Source organism: Psammomys obesus, unplaced genomic scaffold, assembly GCF_907164565.1.
Source record: "Psammomys obesus unplaced genomic scaffold, mPsaObe1.curated_primary_1811, whole genome shotgun sequence".
Classification (NCBI taxonomy): domain Eukaryota; kingdom Metazoa; phylum Chordata; class Mammalia; order Rodentia; family Muridae; genus Psammomys; species Psammomys obesus.
Genome location: NW_026592732.1, coordinates 6,730,310 through 6,747,056, shown reverse-complemented (window position 1 = coordinate 6,747,056; position 16,747 = coordinate 6,730,310). Strand labels below are relative to the sequence as shown.

The 16,747-nt window shown below is 37.4% G+C and overlaps 1 protein-coding gene across 1 annotated transcript in view; it reads left to right on the top strand.

Moving 5' to 3' along the window:
• The window catches only part of Cntn5 (contactin 5), a 1,192,645-nt gene that overhangs the window by 1,052,312 nt on the left and 123,586 nt on the right, over positions 1-16,747 (top strand). The window contains exon 15 of the mRNA XM_055615494.1: positions 2,518-2,693. Coding sequence (XP_055471469.1) covers positions 2,518-2,693 — 176 coding nt within the window. The remainder of the gene's footprint in view (positions 1-2,517; positions 2,694-16,747) is intronic.

Genomic DNA, 16,747 nt, shown 5'->3' with positions numbered 1-16,747 from the left:
AAAAATGTAGTAATGTATTTTACCATCTGGGCTAGGGGAGCTGAGCTGCAGAGCAAGTGCCTCATACGCCCAGAGCCTTGAGTTCAATCTCTGGAATTCCAATATTAAAGCATTTTCCCCTCTATTAGAAATAATTGTAGCATCATTTAAGGATGCCCATTTGCTGTTACTTTAACCAAAGTAGCAAAGCAGAGCAGCACTAAGAGGACCCATCCCGGAGAGTAGAGGTGCCATCTGCCATCCCAGGGTGTGGTGGGGTACACCTCAGACTGCTCATCACCCGCTGCCACAACTGCTCAGGCGTGTTCATGGCTGTATGGTTCTTATACGCCTTTACTTTTATGGAAGTTCATTTAGATGAACTAGATTTTAAGTCAAAAACATTGTTTTAAATAGTTTAGTTATTTTAAAAAATGCAAGTGAGGACTGGAAAGAGAGAGCAACTGTTAAGAGCATTTGCTGCTCTTACAAAATTCCCAAACACCATGTCCAGTGGCCATGAACTCCAGCTCTGAAAACTCTGACATCCTCATTTAGCCTCCATGGGCAACTTAATAGCATAAACACACATAAGTAAAAATCAAAATAAAATCTTTCAAAGTTTTTTTAAACTCAAATTTTAGGTGTGCAAATCCCATCAATTAACAAAGGGATATTTTTAGCAATTGAATTATAAAGTAATTGTTTCTTCATTATGCATCTATTACACAGAAAATCACACACTGTGTATAAAAACAGAAAAATGTTTATGTTTGGAAAACGAAGAAAATTCTTGGAGATGGCTGGTGTGAATTACAAATGAGATTATAATTAATGCTAATAGGCTGTCCACTGAGATATGATTTATTTCACCTTTCTCTACCTTCAGAAATAAAATCATAGTTAAATAGTCAACACTGCAATAAAAAAAAAGCCAAACATCAAGGGAAGAAATGAATATAGCTCTTACAACATTCCCATGTATGTCAAACATTACTGGCATCCTTTTCTGCCTGTGTGCTAGTCCATCTTCTAAGAAGGCAAATGATGGATTCACAAACTTTTCACCAATGATAAATGTTCTGCCTTTAACCATGAATGAAATGAGAAATTGTGTTACTCAGAGAACTTCTATCCCCACAAACTGTCAACTATAGCATGGTGTCTTTACCTGTCCTGCCTGACAAAGTCATGACTTTCAATACCAAACACAGTGTGACCTCAAGAGGATTAACCTTTAAAGTGTCATCGTCCTGCATTTTTTTTTCTTACAACAGCTCCATAGGGTGTGAGGCATGAAAAGACCCAACAGACCCTTCAGAGTAGTGTTTTCATGTGGGAGGATTCTCTCACAAGCAGAAGAGTTTAGAAGAAAATGAAGCTTTTCTAAACAACATGCCTGGATTCTTTCCCTGTCTGGTACTAGGGCTCTAATGAAGAGAAAACAAAACAAAAACAAAAACAAAAAACCTGTCTCCATTGCCTCCTTACTTTGTTCACAACACACCACATCATGGTCTTTTAACCTTAACTCTTGGGTGCATGACAGTTATTGGTACAATGTTCTTCTAAGTCCTTAAAAATAATAATAAAAATGTGATATTTTTTTTGAAATTCAGTTGTTACTAGTAAGCAGTTGGAATATTTTGGCTGAAATAAAGCCATAACTATTCAGCTCTTAAAGATTTCATATAGTTAAGCCAGTCACAAAGTATCAACAATTATATTTTATAATTAGACAGTGACTCTTCTTCCCCTCATAATTCATAAAGGCTTTTGTCCAGCACAAAACAAGTCCAGGGTGGTAGGATGATATTTTTAGTTCCGTGGAAGAGAATAATTTGGAAGGTGCTTTTCCTTGCTTTTTAAGCTGCTATAAAGAAAAAAAAATTCCTCACACATTCTTTCTTCTAATATGTGTAACAACTTTTATTGTAAAAGTTCCTTTATTCAAGTATCAATAAAGACGATCAAAGAAGCTCCAGCTTCTCCTTTCCCTTGTTCTGTCTTCCGTGAGGCCAAATGCTGCTTCTAGCTTTTATATATTTTATTTTATTTTACATGAATGGATGTTTTGTCCACATGTATGTATATGATGTATATGTACCATCTGCATGCCTGCTGCCCATAACTATCAGAAGAGGGCATCAGATCCTTTGGAACCAGTGTTACAAACAGTTATTAGTTATCAGGGGGGTAATGAGAATTGAACTTGGGTCCTCCACAGAGCAGCAAGTGCTGTTAACTCTCTACTAGAAGCTAGCCCTCGCTTCTAGTTTTAGAAAAACTTTTCACTTTGTTTAAGTCCCAGGTCTAAATAGAACAGGAAGTCTAAGATCCCCAGTCCTTTAGAAAAGTATAATAAAACATGCAGCTGCCAGAAGCCCTAGTATTTCAGTTTTTGATATTGTAATTGAAGATACAAAATCAAAATGAGTTGTAACTGTACATGTTCCATGTTTAAGCCTTCTCTACAGTTTAGGGTAATGTAAGGTATAGGGAGGTTATTATACTAATGCATATATTTCTACTCCACAGAACCCACAAGGATAGAGCTTACTCCTAAAAGAATGGAGTTAACTGTTGGAGAAAGCATTGTCCTCAACTGCAAAGCCATCCATGACTCCAGTTTGGATGTCACTTTCTACTGGACACTAACAGGACAACCTATTGACTTTGAGAAAGAAGGTGGACATTTTGAAAGCATCAGGGCTGTAAGTTTATATACTTTTGCTTCTTTGGTAGTAATTTCATATGTCTTATGCAAATATGGAAATGTTTCATCTATGAAACAAGAAGGAAGTAGAGGAAAATCTCATGCCATTAGAATAATTGCATTTTTATACCACTTTATGTCATATAACACTGAAAATATCATTTCAAACTCCAGAAGGAATTTTGCAATGTATTAGTATGTAAATGTGGTTTCCTTGCCTTTGCTAGATTAGTTTAGTGATATCATTAATGCTTCTATGTTGTTTCTAGAATTTGTATTGCCATATAAAGAGGCTACTCTACTCTTTAAAAAATTGTTAGCAGTAACCATAATACAATAAATAAGTAAGTCTGTCCTGTTCCTTAAGAATTAGTGGCTTTCAGAAGGCTCTTCAGTTTCTCCTAAGCTATTAAGGTTAATCCTGCCACCCCTAGTTACACAGGCTCCTAGCTCCCAGTAAGCACTCCCACACGTGAATTTTTTATCTTTCCAATCTTTACATTTTAGTAATATTGAATATTACATATCTGCATGGTAATTGACCAAATGGAGTGAGAAATCGTGGGCACTGCATAGCACAGCTTACCACAGTTTCTGAACTCCATAAAGGAGTGAGAGAGGTCCCTTCTCCAAGCATTCATTGAGACATGAAAGAGCAACATAGTGAGCGACGGGGAGGGACAAAAGCCGTGGAACAAGTGGTGAAAACAGTGATGCCAGCTAGAATTTTCTTTCTGTAATGAGTGACAAGTTCAGCCCAACTGCATTCCTGCCTAAAAATTTAACCTAAAATGTTATTGTTAATACCAGGGTCGTGTTTTTTTTTTTTTTTTTTTCTCATTAAAAATACTTTGAGAAATATCAGGAAGCTATAATAATGAATCCAAATGGTGAAGTTTGCTTTGCATTAGACTTAGCTTAAACGTTTTGTGATAAGAAGAAAAGGCCTTAGAACAAAAGTTAGCGAGTCTTTGGATGGAGTCCGATTCCACCCCTTGTCAACCACAGGCACTTCCTTGAGAACTTCTTCTCACAGCAGACAGGGAAAACCTGAACCAGATAAATTCAGAGATCCTGTCAATTTAAACTTCCATCAGATCCTTTCACGTAGAGTGGAAACTGGACTTTATTGCATTTGTCACTATGACCCAAATTAAACTCTTTCTTCCAAATTATCCCAGTTTATTTTGCAGCTTAGAGGAGAGAGGATATGTCAGAAGCACTTGCCAACTGAATTATTAATCATCTCATTGAGTAACTAGTTATTATTGGCTAAGTTATGTATAAAATATTTAGATTGTGTCAAATCCATTTTTTTTACATCTTAAGTGGGTTTTTTCTTCCTTAAACTTTACTTATTTTTTCTCTCTTAAGATTTTTTATTGTATAATTAAACAGAAACAAAATCTATTACCTATATAACAAAAATAAACTGATAAAAGCATATCTTCTCAAGATTAGCTATATTCATTTTGAACAATAAAATATATAAAGTAAAAATATATCTGAAGTAATAGAAGTACATCCTACATTTTAAAATAGCAATAAAGACATTGAGGGACTTTGAAAGTTAAAAGATAAAAGAATTTTTACTGTTGCCTCATAGGAATGACCATTTTGGGCTGATATCATTTCTATAAAATAATATTTTGATGTTTTTTTTTTATGAATGCCTGCTCTGCCCTATTTGCATGTATGCTATCTTGTTCTGAAGAGGTCAAAACCTATCCCATTCTCTATGACAACTTTATATAGTTTCAAGCCATATTAAAATTAATCTGTGGAGTGAAAACTGCTCTAAGTTTAAGGCAATGTAAGACTTGTTTTTTAGCATATTTAAAATGATTTATAGAAATATAGGTGTGCTTAAAATATTATGTAGCATTGAAGCTGAGAAGTGTAAACTGTCTCAGATATTTCAAATGCTGGCTGGTGTCATGGCTGTAGGCTAGAGAGAACACCACTATATGACAAAGGAAAACAGAGAGGGAGAGTATGGCACGAGGTTCCTCTTCTGCCCATGCTTCCCCACAGATTCATGTCTGGATAGTAACAGACCTTCTACCAGAGAGGTTGAGGGGACACTCTGGGAGTTAGGAGTGCAAAAACAAGGGTATCATTAATTAGGATCTGTTCTGACCCCCAAAGCCAACTTACAATGCCGGTGGTCTGGAGATGGAGCCTTAGGGATTCTTAGGAATAAGAATGCCTCCAGGAGGAGAGAGAGCAGAACAAAATTCCTTGTTGGGAGCTTTGGATGTTGCCACCTGTAATAGAACTACTGATGCTGTCAATGAGGAGTTAATGGCAGAGATGGGCACAGTGAGTTAAAAAAGAGAGAGTGCCTTAGTATATTACTACTTGGACAGGGTAAAATAAGTAGGTAGAATCTCAAGACTGAAGAGTCAGGAGGGCTCCATGATTAATTTCAGTGTCTTAACAGATAGAGAAATACAACATAACAATTGTTCTGACGCTTCAACTAGTTTATTTATGAATTCTATATATTTTATATTGGTTTGTAGGCACAACTTGTTAAATCCCTGTGTGAGGCTTTCATGAAACATCTACATATATTGTACATTGTCATATTTTACATAGACGATGGCTTTGGGACCACATTTCAAAGGAGTAAATAGAAAAAGATGTGATTGTATCAAGTCCATAAAGAATAACAGGATTGTTCTGACAGCAGTGAATGCTTCTGTTTTGCTTGCCCTCTTTCCTGAGGCCATGTCTTACAAACCTGGCAAACTGGCTTATTTGGAGTGAGCCTGTTACTGAAGCCATCACTAGAAGGGGCCAACTATCCTTTAATGTTTCATCCAATTCTACCCGATCCCTTCTGGCAAAGATATGACTATACTGAATGGGGCAGATTAACGAATTTATGCTAAAAACAAAACAAAACAAAAAAACAAAGCAATACTGTAAGCTAAGTGATGTTGTGGATCGAGATTTTAAAATATCCCTTCCCCCCTAAAAGAGCACAATTTAAGTGAGGAGAGACGAGCAGGTCTGTTACACCATCGTGATATAAGCATGTAGCTGCTGGTGAGAGTTGCTGTCTGAAAAGCTGCTGGGTGGGCAAGAGGCTTACAGAAAAAAAAAAAAAAAAAAAAAAAAAAAAAAAAAACCTGCATCATCTCAACGAGTGAGAGTGGACAGGTCAAGCAGCATCAGAAAGGCAGAATGTGTTCTGGTGTATCTTAGGAGCAAAGAGGAACCAGTGGTCCAGACAACACAATGAGGGTTTGTAGCAGAGAAAAAGTCAATACTAGGTGAATTAAGACATAGTAGCAGAGGCAACATTGCATGCAGCATCGATTCCTGAGCGCTGCAAATTAGGGTTGTGTTTTGAATGTAGACAAGAGCTGTGTGGCTAAGACTTGGTTGAGAGGAAGATAATCCTAACGTTGCTGTAGAATTGTGATTGACTAGTTGATGAATTTATATCTGATCTAGACTGGCCAAGTAAAAGTTACGAGGAAGAGACAGACATCGTAAGGATTGTCTACAAAGTGCCATGCTCCTGTCAAGGAAAAATATTGACAGTTATTTTTGAGGCATTGTTTCCATTAGTCCAAGGTCTTCAAAAGTCTCTCCTCTCAAGGCTGTTGGAACAGCACCTGGAGTTGTCTTGTGACTCCAGAGTTCCCGTGTCCATGGAGGAGTGCGTGAGAGAAATACTTCCCTGGATAGTTGAAAATCTCACCTACCTCATTAGGGACTGTTCCGAAGTCCATCCTTCTAAGGCATAAGTAGCAGCTGCACTGACAAACGCAGCAGCCTGTAGTTTTCTGGGTTGTAATTTGCCACCTATAATAGGAAGGAGAAAAGAGATTGTCACACATTAGCCACTACAGAGCTCCCATCTCCATGGTGGACTCTTCAATGCCAAACTGAAACCAGATGCATGAACAAGGCAGAGTGAACATCCTGCTTCGCAGCTCCTTCCTCTTCCTGGTTCTTTGGTGACATCAATCACAGAAAGCAAAAATATAGGAAAGCAGAGAATAGACTTTGTTCTCATTCTTTGAACTAAAGAAACTGAGGATTCATACTTTTCCAAGCTCTGCAAGTCGATTTTAAAATGGGGTAACAAGTTTAAAAGACTGTAGGCTTCAAAACCATAGTATGTTAACTGTGATTTACAAAAGTTTCCCCTCACTGTATTTTTTGGCTGCTTAATATGTTCCTAACCTTTGTCTTAAACCTGAGAGGAATAAAAATGAAATCATTGATTCCAGTTTTTTAGCAAGGATACCGATTGTGCAAGTCTTTAAGTAACTCAAGGAAAACATGACATTAAAAACAAACAAACAAACAAACAAAAACACTTGTGACTAGAGGTCAGAGTACATGCATACAACCCTAGCATTCAGGAGCTTGGGCAGGAGGATCGTAAATTGGAGGCCTACCTCCTTCATTTAATTAGATGTTATTTGAAGAACTGAAAGAAAATTAATTACTAATTTTTATCATAGTCAAATGTTGTTGGAAACCAGACAAGAAAGATTAATATGACCTTTTGTTCTTATAGAGATAAGCAAGAAAATTAATTGACTATCTATTATTCGCCAATCACTAAGATATATGCACACTTTTGATTCTCAGAACAAGCATACTAATTCACGTTATTTTGTGGTGCATGTTGTCTGTTCTGCATGATCTAGAGCTTATAGGTCAGGATTAAGACAGGCAAAGTAGAGGAAAGAGAATCAAGCCTGGAGAAAGTATGCTGCATCTGTGCCGGGCAAGGACGTGGAGATGGCTATAGTTGAGCTAGGGGACACCTGGCCCTTCTCTGGGTATCACTGTGTGCACTGACCCTTCAGCAGTAAGGACTCACACACTTCCTAAGGAGCCCATGCCATTACCAGGCAGACAGAAATGTCAGAATATTGGAGAGCACTGTGCTTTTCTTATTTTTTTTCTTCCATTTTAAAAAGTAGTTCTTAGAGTATCACACAGCTTGTTTTGATCATATTTACTTCCTCTCCCAACCCCTCCTAGATCCACCCCTTCCCTTACACACACAAATGTGTGTCCTCTGCTTTGTTTTGTTTATCCACTAAGGCCAGTTTGTGCTGCCCATAGATTCTTCAGTGTGTGGCCTTCCTCTGAAGCATAGTTGACATAGCAGGAGCTCCACATTAAAAAAAAAAAAAGTTTTTTAAAAATCCTAACTCTTCATCTCCTGCAGCTACATATTGCCAATAGCTCCTTAGCTAGGTGTGGTACTGGGGCAAGTGATTTTAATAACCCATTTTCTAAGTCTAAGAATCATGAGCATGTCTAATTTATATCCATGGGTTTTGCAGAGTTGGAGGGGAATAAAAGGAAGCCAGAATATAAAAGCTTTAATGCATAGAGGATTTTGCCTCTGATGAAAAGCTCTTGCCACATCTTTTTCACTGTTACAGATGCTTGCTCTTAGTTTATCTTTGGGAAATGAGTATCTTTCTTCAGGAGTGAAGGTTTTAGAACAGAGAGATTGCTTGGTTGGATCATTCCGTTTCTGATAAGTGTGACTAGAGACTTGAGACACTCTGTTCAGGACAGCAGGGCATTAGGAGAGGCCCAAGGCTGCTGTAGACTCTTCATTAAGTCAGCATGAGGAAGTCTCAGAGGTGAGCCACTAACCAGCACATCATCAGCTCCGGCAGACCAGTCTAAGTCACGTATTTTCTCTGCCTCATTCTGTCCTTCGGTAATATTCACACTGACAAGTTAATCTGTGCCCCTGGATGTTCTCTAACTGTGTGGTCAAGAACTCAGCCCTTCTGCCAGGATAACATCTGCTCTTGGCTCTTTGGTAGATCTGAAGCCTGGAAACCTAGGAGTCCACAAACTTTCTGTTCTCTTCAACAGTCTCTAGACTGCTACATATTTGCTTCATGCCAGTTTCCTTCCAGTCCTCTACGAAGTGTTTAAATGACACAGAACACAAATTAACCACCAACCAAATCCCTAGGCAGATGATACGGAAAGTGGCTATTTCCAAAGGCCCCAAGGGGATCTGTTCTTCTACCTTGTCTGTGTTAAGAGATAGAGCCTGTCAGGATAGGTATCAGTACCCCCAGCCCACACACAAATAGTAATGTCCCTCTCTTTGAGTGTGCATGAATATTTAATGTGATCACATATTAGCACTGGTCACTTCAATCTATGACTCCAAAATTCAATTGTTTTGAACTCTACAATAATAAAGGTAGACTCTAACCCATTGCTTTATCATTTTTTCAACTCACGTTGCACGAAAGATGCCCACTGCCCACAAATAAGCCACACCATCAGGGTTTGTAGAGGAGTGCACAAAAACTTGGCATAAATTGTTTTCTCAATTTCAGTTTGCCATTTTTCAGATGTTCAAATGCCATTAATACTAAAAATATATTCTGTTGAAACATGATTCCATACAGAATAGTTTATTTCCTTTTTCTCTTTTTTCCTCTTAATTAATTTTGAGTAAAAAAAAATCCTCTAACATAGTTTGGAGTTAGAATAAAGGTTGACCTTCACAATAATTAGAGCACCATCCTTAATTCTCAGTGTATGATCTGTAGCAGCAATACAGCCAGCACTGGGGAAATAGCTCCGGGCTATTGTGGAATATTCTACAAAGCAAACTGTGACACTTCATTTTCTCAGGTTTTGAAATTTGAGAAGATCTGATGATAAACTCATCATATAGGCCAAAATTGACTTAACTGTCCAATTAAACACACACACACACAGACACACACACACACACACACACACACACCCTTTGTTCATTTCATTACAGTCCACTTGTGCCAGAGAAATAGCTTGGTGACTAAGAATGTATCCTGTGTAAACATGTCCACATGAGCACAGACACCTAGCACCCATGTAAAAACAAAACTACCAAAACCCAAATCAAAACAACAAAAAGCAAGCAAGCAAGCAAGCAAGCAAGCAAGCAAGCAAGCAAGCAAACCAATAAACAGGCATGACTGTGCACATCTGAAATCACAGCAGTGGAGGAATGCGGAGACAAGATGGTCACCACCACCTTAGCTGATAATGGCCAGCTCCAGCTTCAGCAGAGACTCTGTCTAAAGTCAACAAGACAAAGTGTGATAGGGCAGGAGATTCAATGTCCTGCTCTGGCCTCCACAAGCATGCACATGTGCCAGTATAGACAAGTGCACACACAGACAGATGGCACACTCACATGCACACATATGCAAACAGACATAAAGAGTCTACCACAATAGACTCCTAGTATGGTAGTATAGTGAGTATCTTTGTTAATTTAGAGGCATAATTTCTGATGATTTTTGTCATTGTGAAATTGTTGCCATAGACTAAATATAATGTGAATTGTTACTGGAGTTTCTGCAATGTTTTAGTTTTTAGCTTTGCTTGCTTGGTTTTGGTACAGAGTGGAAAACAAGAGTCCTAATTTTAAAGAAAGCCTTATGGACAATGCTGGCCTTGGTTCTGTGGTCTCTGGGGAAAATAAATCACCTACTTCCCAGACTTGCCGCATGGATTTTTTTAAGTCATTAGTTAGGGATGGTAAAGAATGAGAATAGAAAGTTTTTTATTTCTCTTTAATAATGTTTTCTCTTATAGATTGTAAACTCTAGACATTTAACACCCTCTAGCTCTAAGTCCAGAAATTTATTGATATAGACATAGATGATATAGGTACAGGCAGATATCTGTATATAGATGGACATAAATATAGGCCTTCCAAAGTTTTCTCCTTTGCTAGTTGGTATTTTATGAATCTGTAGCTCAAACTGAATGTCTATAATTCTATAGTTTTCTTGGCTTGGTTGCTTTCAGCATGACAAAAGAATAAATTTATCTGGAAGTTTTATGTCTTTGAAAATGAAACTGAAAAAAAAAATGCAAGGGGCTTGCTTGTTGGTGCCATTGCTGGTGTGACTGGTAGCTTTGACACAGGTTCATACATAGTTATTGTTTTTTTTTTTTAATATTGTTGCATTCTTGCCTGGCATGTTATTTGACACAATAAATTACTAAGGCAAATTATTCATTTCAAAATTTATGCCAAACTTTTAATTTAAATTTTATAAATTTTCCTGTGTTGGTACATTGAAGAACGGTGAACAGATCTTGATTATTTAACATTTTCCTCTTTACAGTCCAGCAAAGACTTACCTTCCCAAGACAGTACACTCTCTATAAATTATACATGTGCTACTATTTATAATGAATAACCAAAGAAATACTCACAGAAGCTAAAATAGACTCCTTATAAAATGACAACTCTCTACTCACATCCAGTGTTTCTTGGTGAAATTGGAAACCAAATTACTATCATAGTCTATACTCACATCCCCCAGCATAAACTTGCACTAAGAAATAAAACAGGGACAAGTACTGATCAAGAGGCTTGATTCACAAGATGCTAATTTCCAAAAGGTCTTCTAGTCTCTCTCTTGCTGTTCTTTTTGCCTCAAGAGTCTGTTCAAATTATTCCACTTGGAAAACATGACTAATGCATCTTTACTGAAAATATCACTTAGCCTGTGTAGTAAGCATTGTGGTATGAGGTCTAGGTTCCCCTTTCAATGCTGAGGACCTCCTTCCCCCAGGAATTCTGGCAGTTGGCAGCTACAATTGGTGACTGGCACTCGACTGTGTGTCCCTCTGGGAATTGCCTTCATTCTAAAGAGTAGTCCTACACATTTTCCGCTCCCAAAAGTGCTTAGTGTGCAGAAGCAATGAGTCTGCAGTACTACGACTATGAAGGTGAATCCCCTGCCCCAAACAGGAAAACACGGAAGGGTTATTTCAGCCCCAGAGCTCCCCGAGGACTGCTTGAGATTCTGGTGGAATCACATCTCACTTGAACCTTCTCTTTATCCAGTCCTGTTTTCTGCATTTCTTCACAAGTATTATTAATCCCCACAGAACTCCCAAAGGAATCTCCACAGCTTGTCCACTTCTCTGTCGACTGTCCTAAGATAAGCAGAGTTACAAATACCATCACTAAAATCAAAATTGAAAACAGGAAACACATCCAATCCTGGAAATACATACAGGAGTCACAAACTAAAAATACCTGTCATCGACTGAGTGTCTCTGAGAAAAGTAGCAATGTGTTAGACTTTTGAAATGTCATCTTACTTTCTGACTGCAGAATGTCTGTAATACGATATAGGAAATTTTTATGAGAAAACTCAAGTTCATGAAGATAAACAGTTTTCCCAAACATGAATAATTGCTGTGTATCAGACTCTTACCCAAGTTAGTAATTAACCTCAATACTATCTTTTACCAAACATAGAACATATCTAAAACTGTTTAGTGAGATTATATTTTACTTTACTACTCAATCAACAAGTATAGCATTAAATTATGTCACCTTGGAAATAATACAGATAAATGTCCTTCCTGCAATTTTAGGACCTGTAGGTCAGTTATGTTCATAGCTGGAAACACTTTTAGCAAGTTCATCTAGAACCAGTTATTCATCTTCAAAACACCACTTCTTGCTATAAAGATTTTAGTGTTGCTACATAGTTAAACTGACATTGAGTTTTCCTCATTTTTAGGCAAGGTATCATGTCTCCCTTGTGGGCCTCAAGCTCACTGGATGACCCTAGGCCTCTGATTGTCCTGCCTCCTCTTTCCAAGTGATAGAATTACAGATGTGCTCTGCCTTATCTGTTCTCAGCTTTCCCATTCTAATATCAGTATATTTTACTATCAAAAGCAATTTTATGGACCTTAACATATACAGAGATGTATATAAATACACATAAATATGTGTGTATACATACACACATACAAATAAATATAGATACACACACGTACAGCACTCCTAGAGATCCGACTGTTAAAAGCTTAATTGCTTCAAAACAAATTTAAAAGACTTTCCTTCTATGCTTCAAACTGTTAAAAGAAAGTTACCAACTGGGCTTAGTAGAATTTATGTGTGCAAGGAGGGTGTGTCAATCAGGTAGTACGCAGAGTGGAGAGAAGGTTAGTGAGCATCCCCTAGCAGAGAAAGAAACAGACTCTTCTATGCACAGAGCAGGGATCAAACACCTAGCTGGCTACAGATGCGCATGTGCCCTTCTTTTGGGCTTAGAGTAACAGCCCGTGATTCGCTGAATACCAGGTTCTCAAACTGGGATCCAGAATACACTCAGATACACTCTATGTGACATGTGCAGCTTGGAACAAATCTCGCTTAGTAAACATTTTAGAATCTAGGAATTCAGGGTGAAGCAGCAGCTCAGGCCAAGTTGAATTTAGCAAGGCCTAAGCTGAAACACGCAAGCAGTAGAAGTTTATATCAGGGAAATTTTAACACTTCTTTTCTCGTACATGCCACTTATTTAACACTGAGAGCAAGCAGATTGCACCGACGACAAACGTGGGTATCAGGTAGGATATGGCACAAAGAGCCCGAATACTGTGGGCATGAACAGTAGGCACATTTGTCTCACAGCCATGTGTTATCACCTAGGACTCTTTGAGTCTCACTCCATGATGTTGTCATGATGGATACTCTAAATCTGATTCTCTGTTTCAAAGTTGAAATAGGAAAAAATTACAGCTCGTCATTGTTCTTCACTGTTGCTTCGGAACATCCAGGGTGTAATACAATCACATTTCTGCCTTTAGCTGAGAAAGAGTCTATGTTGACATAGCTCTCTCAATCGCTATCAAAATGTTAAGATCACATGCTGCCATACAACATCACCAAACTCGGTAAATATAAAATGTACTGAGAACACGTGCCTACACTTTCCTGGTGTCCTAAAGGATGTCTTCTGCTGGACAAACCTCACTCTTCCCCTTGCTTTCACTGGTGCGCTCTGCTCTAAGCCAACCATTTTCATGAATGTCCCTGCTCAGTCACTGGAAAAGTAAAATTGGATATGCTAGGTAATTTTGTGCAGCACTTTCAAAGCTACATTTTAAGCAAACAATAGTGAAAAGACCGCTTCTGTGCTAAAACTGCATCATGATATTCCTATCAGGGCAATGGTCCAGCCCACACCTCCCCATCTCAGTTCACTTCAAGAATGTATGTGCACAAATATATCCATATGCAAATGCAAATATATTTACATGCTTACATTTTCATGTACAAGAAAGCCTGTTTACATTATATACACACACACACACACCCCTACCTCTAGATCTAACTCCAGCCTAATTTTCAGACTCCATCTACCATTTTTCCTCTACATTTTCTTTAACAAGAAAACAAATTAAGTCTCTTAAAATACCATGTTTGACATGATTATCTACTACCATAACACTTTCCCTGGCTTATAAGCTGAGAAACATCCACTATTGCTCTTGTGACCTGGCAAGCATTCCTTCCCTGGTGCTTCAGGCATAGCGTTTGTATTCCTTCATATAACCAGTTTCAAGCACAACAATGGTTATTTGCTTGATTCTTTCCTTCTATCTTTTATCATTCTAGAAGGCAGAAGCATGCTTATTTTCTATATTTAACAAATTATCCAGTACACATTGAACATTAAATAAATATGCATATTTCCTCAACTGAGAAGGGAGCGAATAGATTAAAATCTAAAGACTTAGAACACCAGAAACTAATGTTGGCTATAACAACCACATTTTTATGGTAAACAGATCAAGAAATAATTTCTGTCTTAGTTATAGAGGACATTGGTGGTTCTTACTTTGCTTCATTACAAAATTAAAGTAGTATTAATATTGTGACAAAGGTGTTTTCTCTATAAATCATGATCGTAGACATTCTTAATGAAAGTGATAAATCAGAAGTTTCTAGTTAATCATGTTAGTGAGATACTTGTAGGTTGTATTGGCTTTGTGTTGCTCACAGTTGCTGCAAAGCATCTATGTTTGAATTAGGTGAGACCTAACCAGTAGAGTGAGAAAACAAATAATATAAAAGGATTCTTAATACTAATCTTTTACTCTGTAGGAAACAAGTATACTAGAAAATTTGTTGTTAAGTTGGAAAGTGTTGATAAACAAAATACCGCCCCTATCATTGGATCCAACATAAGGTTTAGGATTTTATAAGTGAACCTGACTTAATTTTACAAGTTGAAATACTATTGCTAGGTAAGCACTACATTTTTGAATGACTGTTACATTGTTTCTGAAAGTAAGTTTCAAGGAGTTAGACTTTTGAGAAGCCATTATCCCCAAGACATCTTGGCAATCTTGCCTTTATTTCACAGTACTGCTTTCTGCATCTGTTTTGTGTTAAATTCTAAAGGATGCCTAACTGTTATGATGTATTTAGCTTTTAGCTTTTCAAAATCCCCCAGTTTCTTTCATGAACCACTTGTTATCATATTACAATGCAAGTCTAGCTTTAATAGCTCAGCAGGCGACATCTCAAAGATGTTCTCTCCCACAGAAAAGGGAAAATCGGAAACTTTAGAAAAATCTATTGGATTGTAGTTCATTCCCTGTCTTTATTTCATATCCTTACATAAGGGAAGCAGAAAAGGCCAACTTAGAGAATTAAGCACATATGAAAAACAATTATTTCCTAGCTATTGAGCCCATTGGTACATTTGACAGTTGGCACCACTCTGCCACCACGGTAAACATACTTTATTCTCTGGCTTCCAGTAGTTTGCACTCTCTTTGTCTCTTCACTGTTCCTATATCAGGGACCATCACTGTTAATGACTAATTGATGGGCCAGAGTATTAATCAGGGTACAATATAAGACTTCTAAATTTATCCACATTCCACAAACATTAATTGGCATCTATCCACCAGGCAGTGGTCCAGGAAGGGAGGATTCTGTACTAATTAATAGCAAGCATCCCATGGGAGGTATGTGAATACAACTAGGATGAGAGGCTGCTTTTAAGAAGCATAAAGTCTTTCAGGATAACAAAAAAGTGGGTGTAATGTTTTCAAGGTCTCACAGTCATACCTTATCCAACCTCTTCAAGCAGAGCAGACTGTGAAGCTAAAAAACACGTAAGTTTTTTCTGAAAAAAAAAAAAAAAAAAGGAATAAAGGTTTTTGTAGACAAAACATAATGGAAAGAAGAAAAGGAAATTAGGGGGAAGATCACACAAGAAAAACTGAGGTTCTAAATAATAATTCCCCAAGAAACATATGCTTTCACGGTACACATGAAACTCACCATGTACCACTGTGTGAGCTCTATTTTAAAGATGGCTTCCCACTACACCTGTTAGACATAAAGGCCTATGGATTTTTTTTTAGTTGCAATTATGATAAGTACATATAACTAGCAACATAAAAATTTTTGAAAGTTTCCCAAATTAAAACGAGAGGTAAAGTGTGTATTTCATAGCATAATTATATATGTTTTGCATGAATTTACATGTTGTTTGAAGCTTTCTGTGTAATTCATAAACTAGAAAGGAACTGATACAACACTGAAATTCGATTCACGGGGTTGTGGAGGTAACAATTTTATGCACATTTTATAGAAGCTGCTTCTTACTCTAATGGCAATTTTGAGAATGAAATACAGCTATGGGAAAGAGAGAGCAAGATCAGAATGTGTGCTTTCTGCCACATTTATTACTTCACATATTACACGTGTCTCTTCAGAATAACAATATTTACTCTGTTGTCTGCTGCTAACAACTGCTGCCATATTTGGTAGCTATGTTTGACACATTAAATGTATATGTAAAGCAAACTCTTACTTAAACATAAAAACCAGTGGATTTTAGCACTCCCTCATAACTGGTAAACTGTCCTATCAAATGTGAACACGCCAATGTCAGAGTAGAAACGGAGTTGTCTACTTTACACATGTTTAATGATTAACTGTAATGTGGACAGTACTAATCAAAAAAAAAAGGAATAAACTATCGGCTTGATATGATCTCTCATTTTAGAAACTCTCAGGTAAACAGGCAGATTTAAACATTACTTGGTAGGATAATCTTCATAGAGCCGAGATAGTGTGTCAAACAAACTGTAGAAGGGAAATACAAATTATTAAACAGCCACCTCGTTAGCTGAAACATTTATTCTTAGAATTGATGATCAGTCGGATTCAACAAACCTCATTACTGAAGCCCGCTGAAT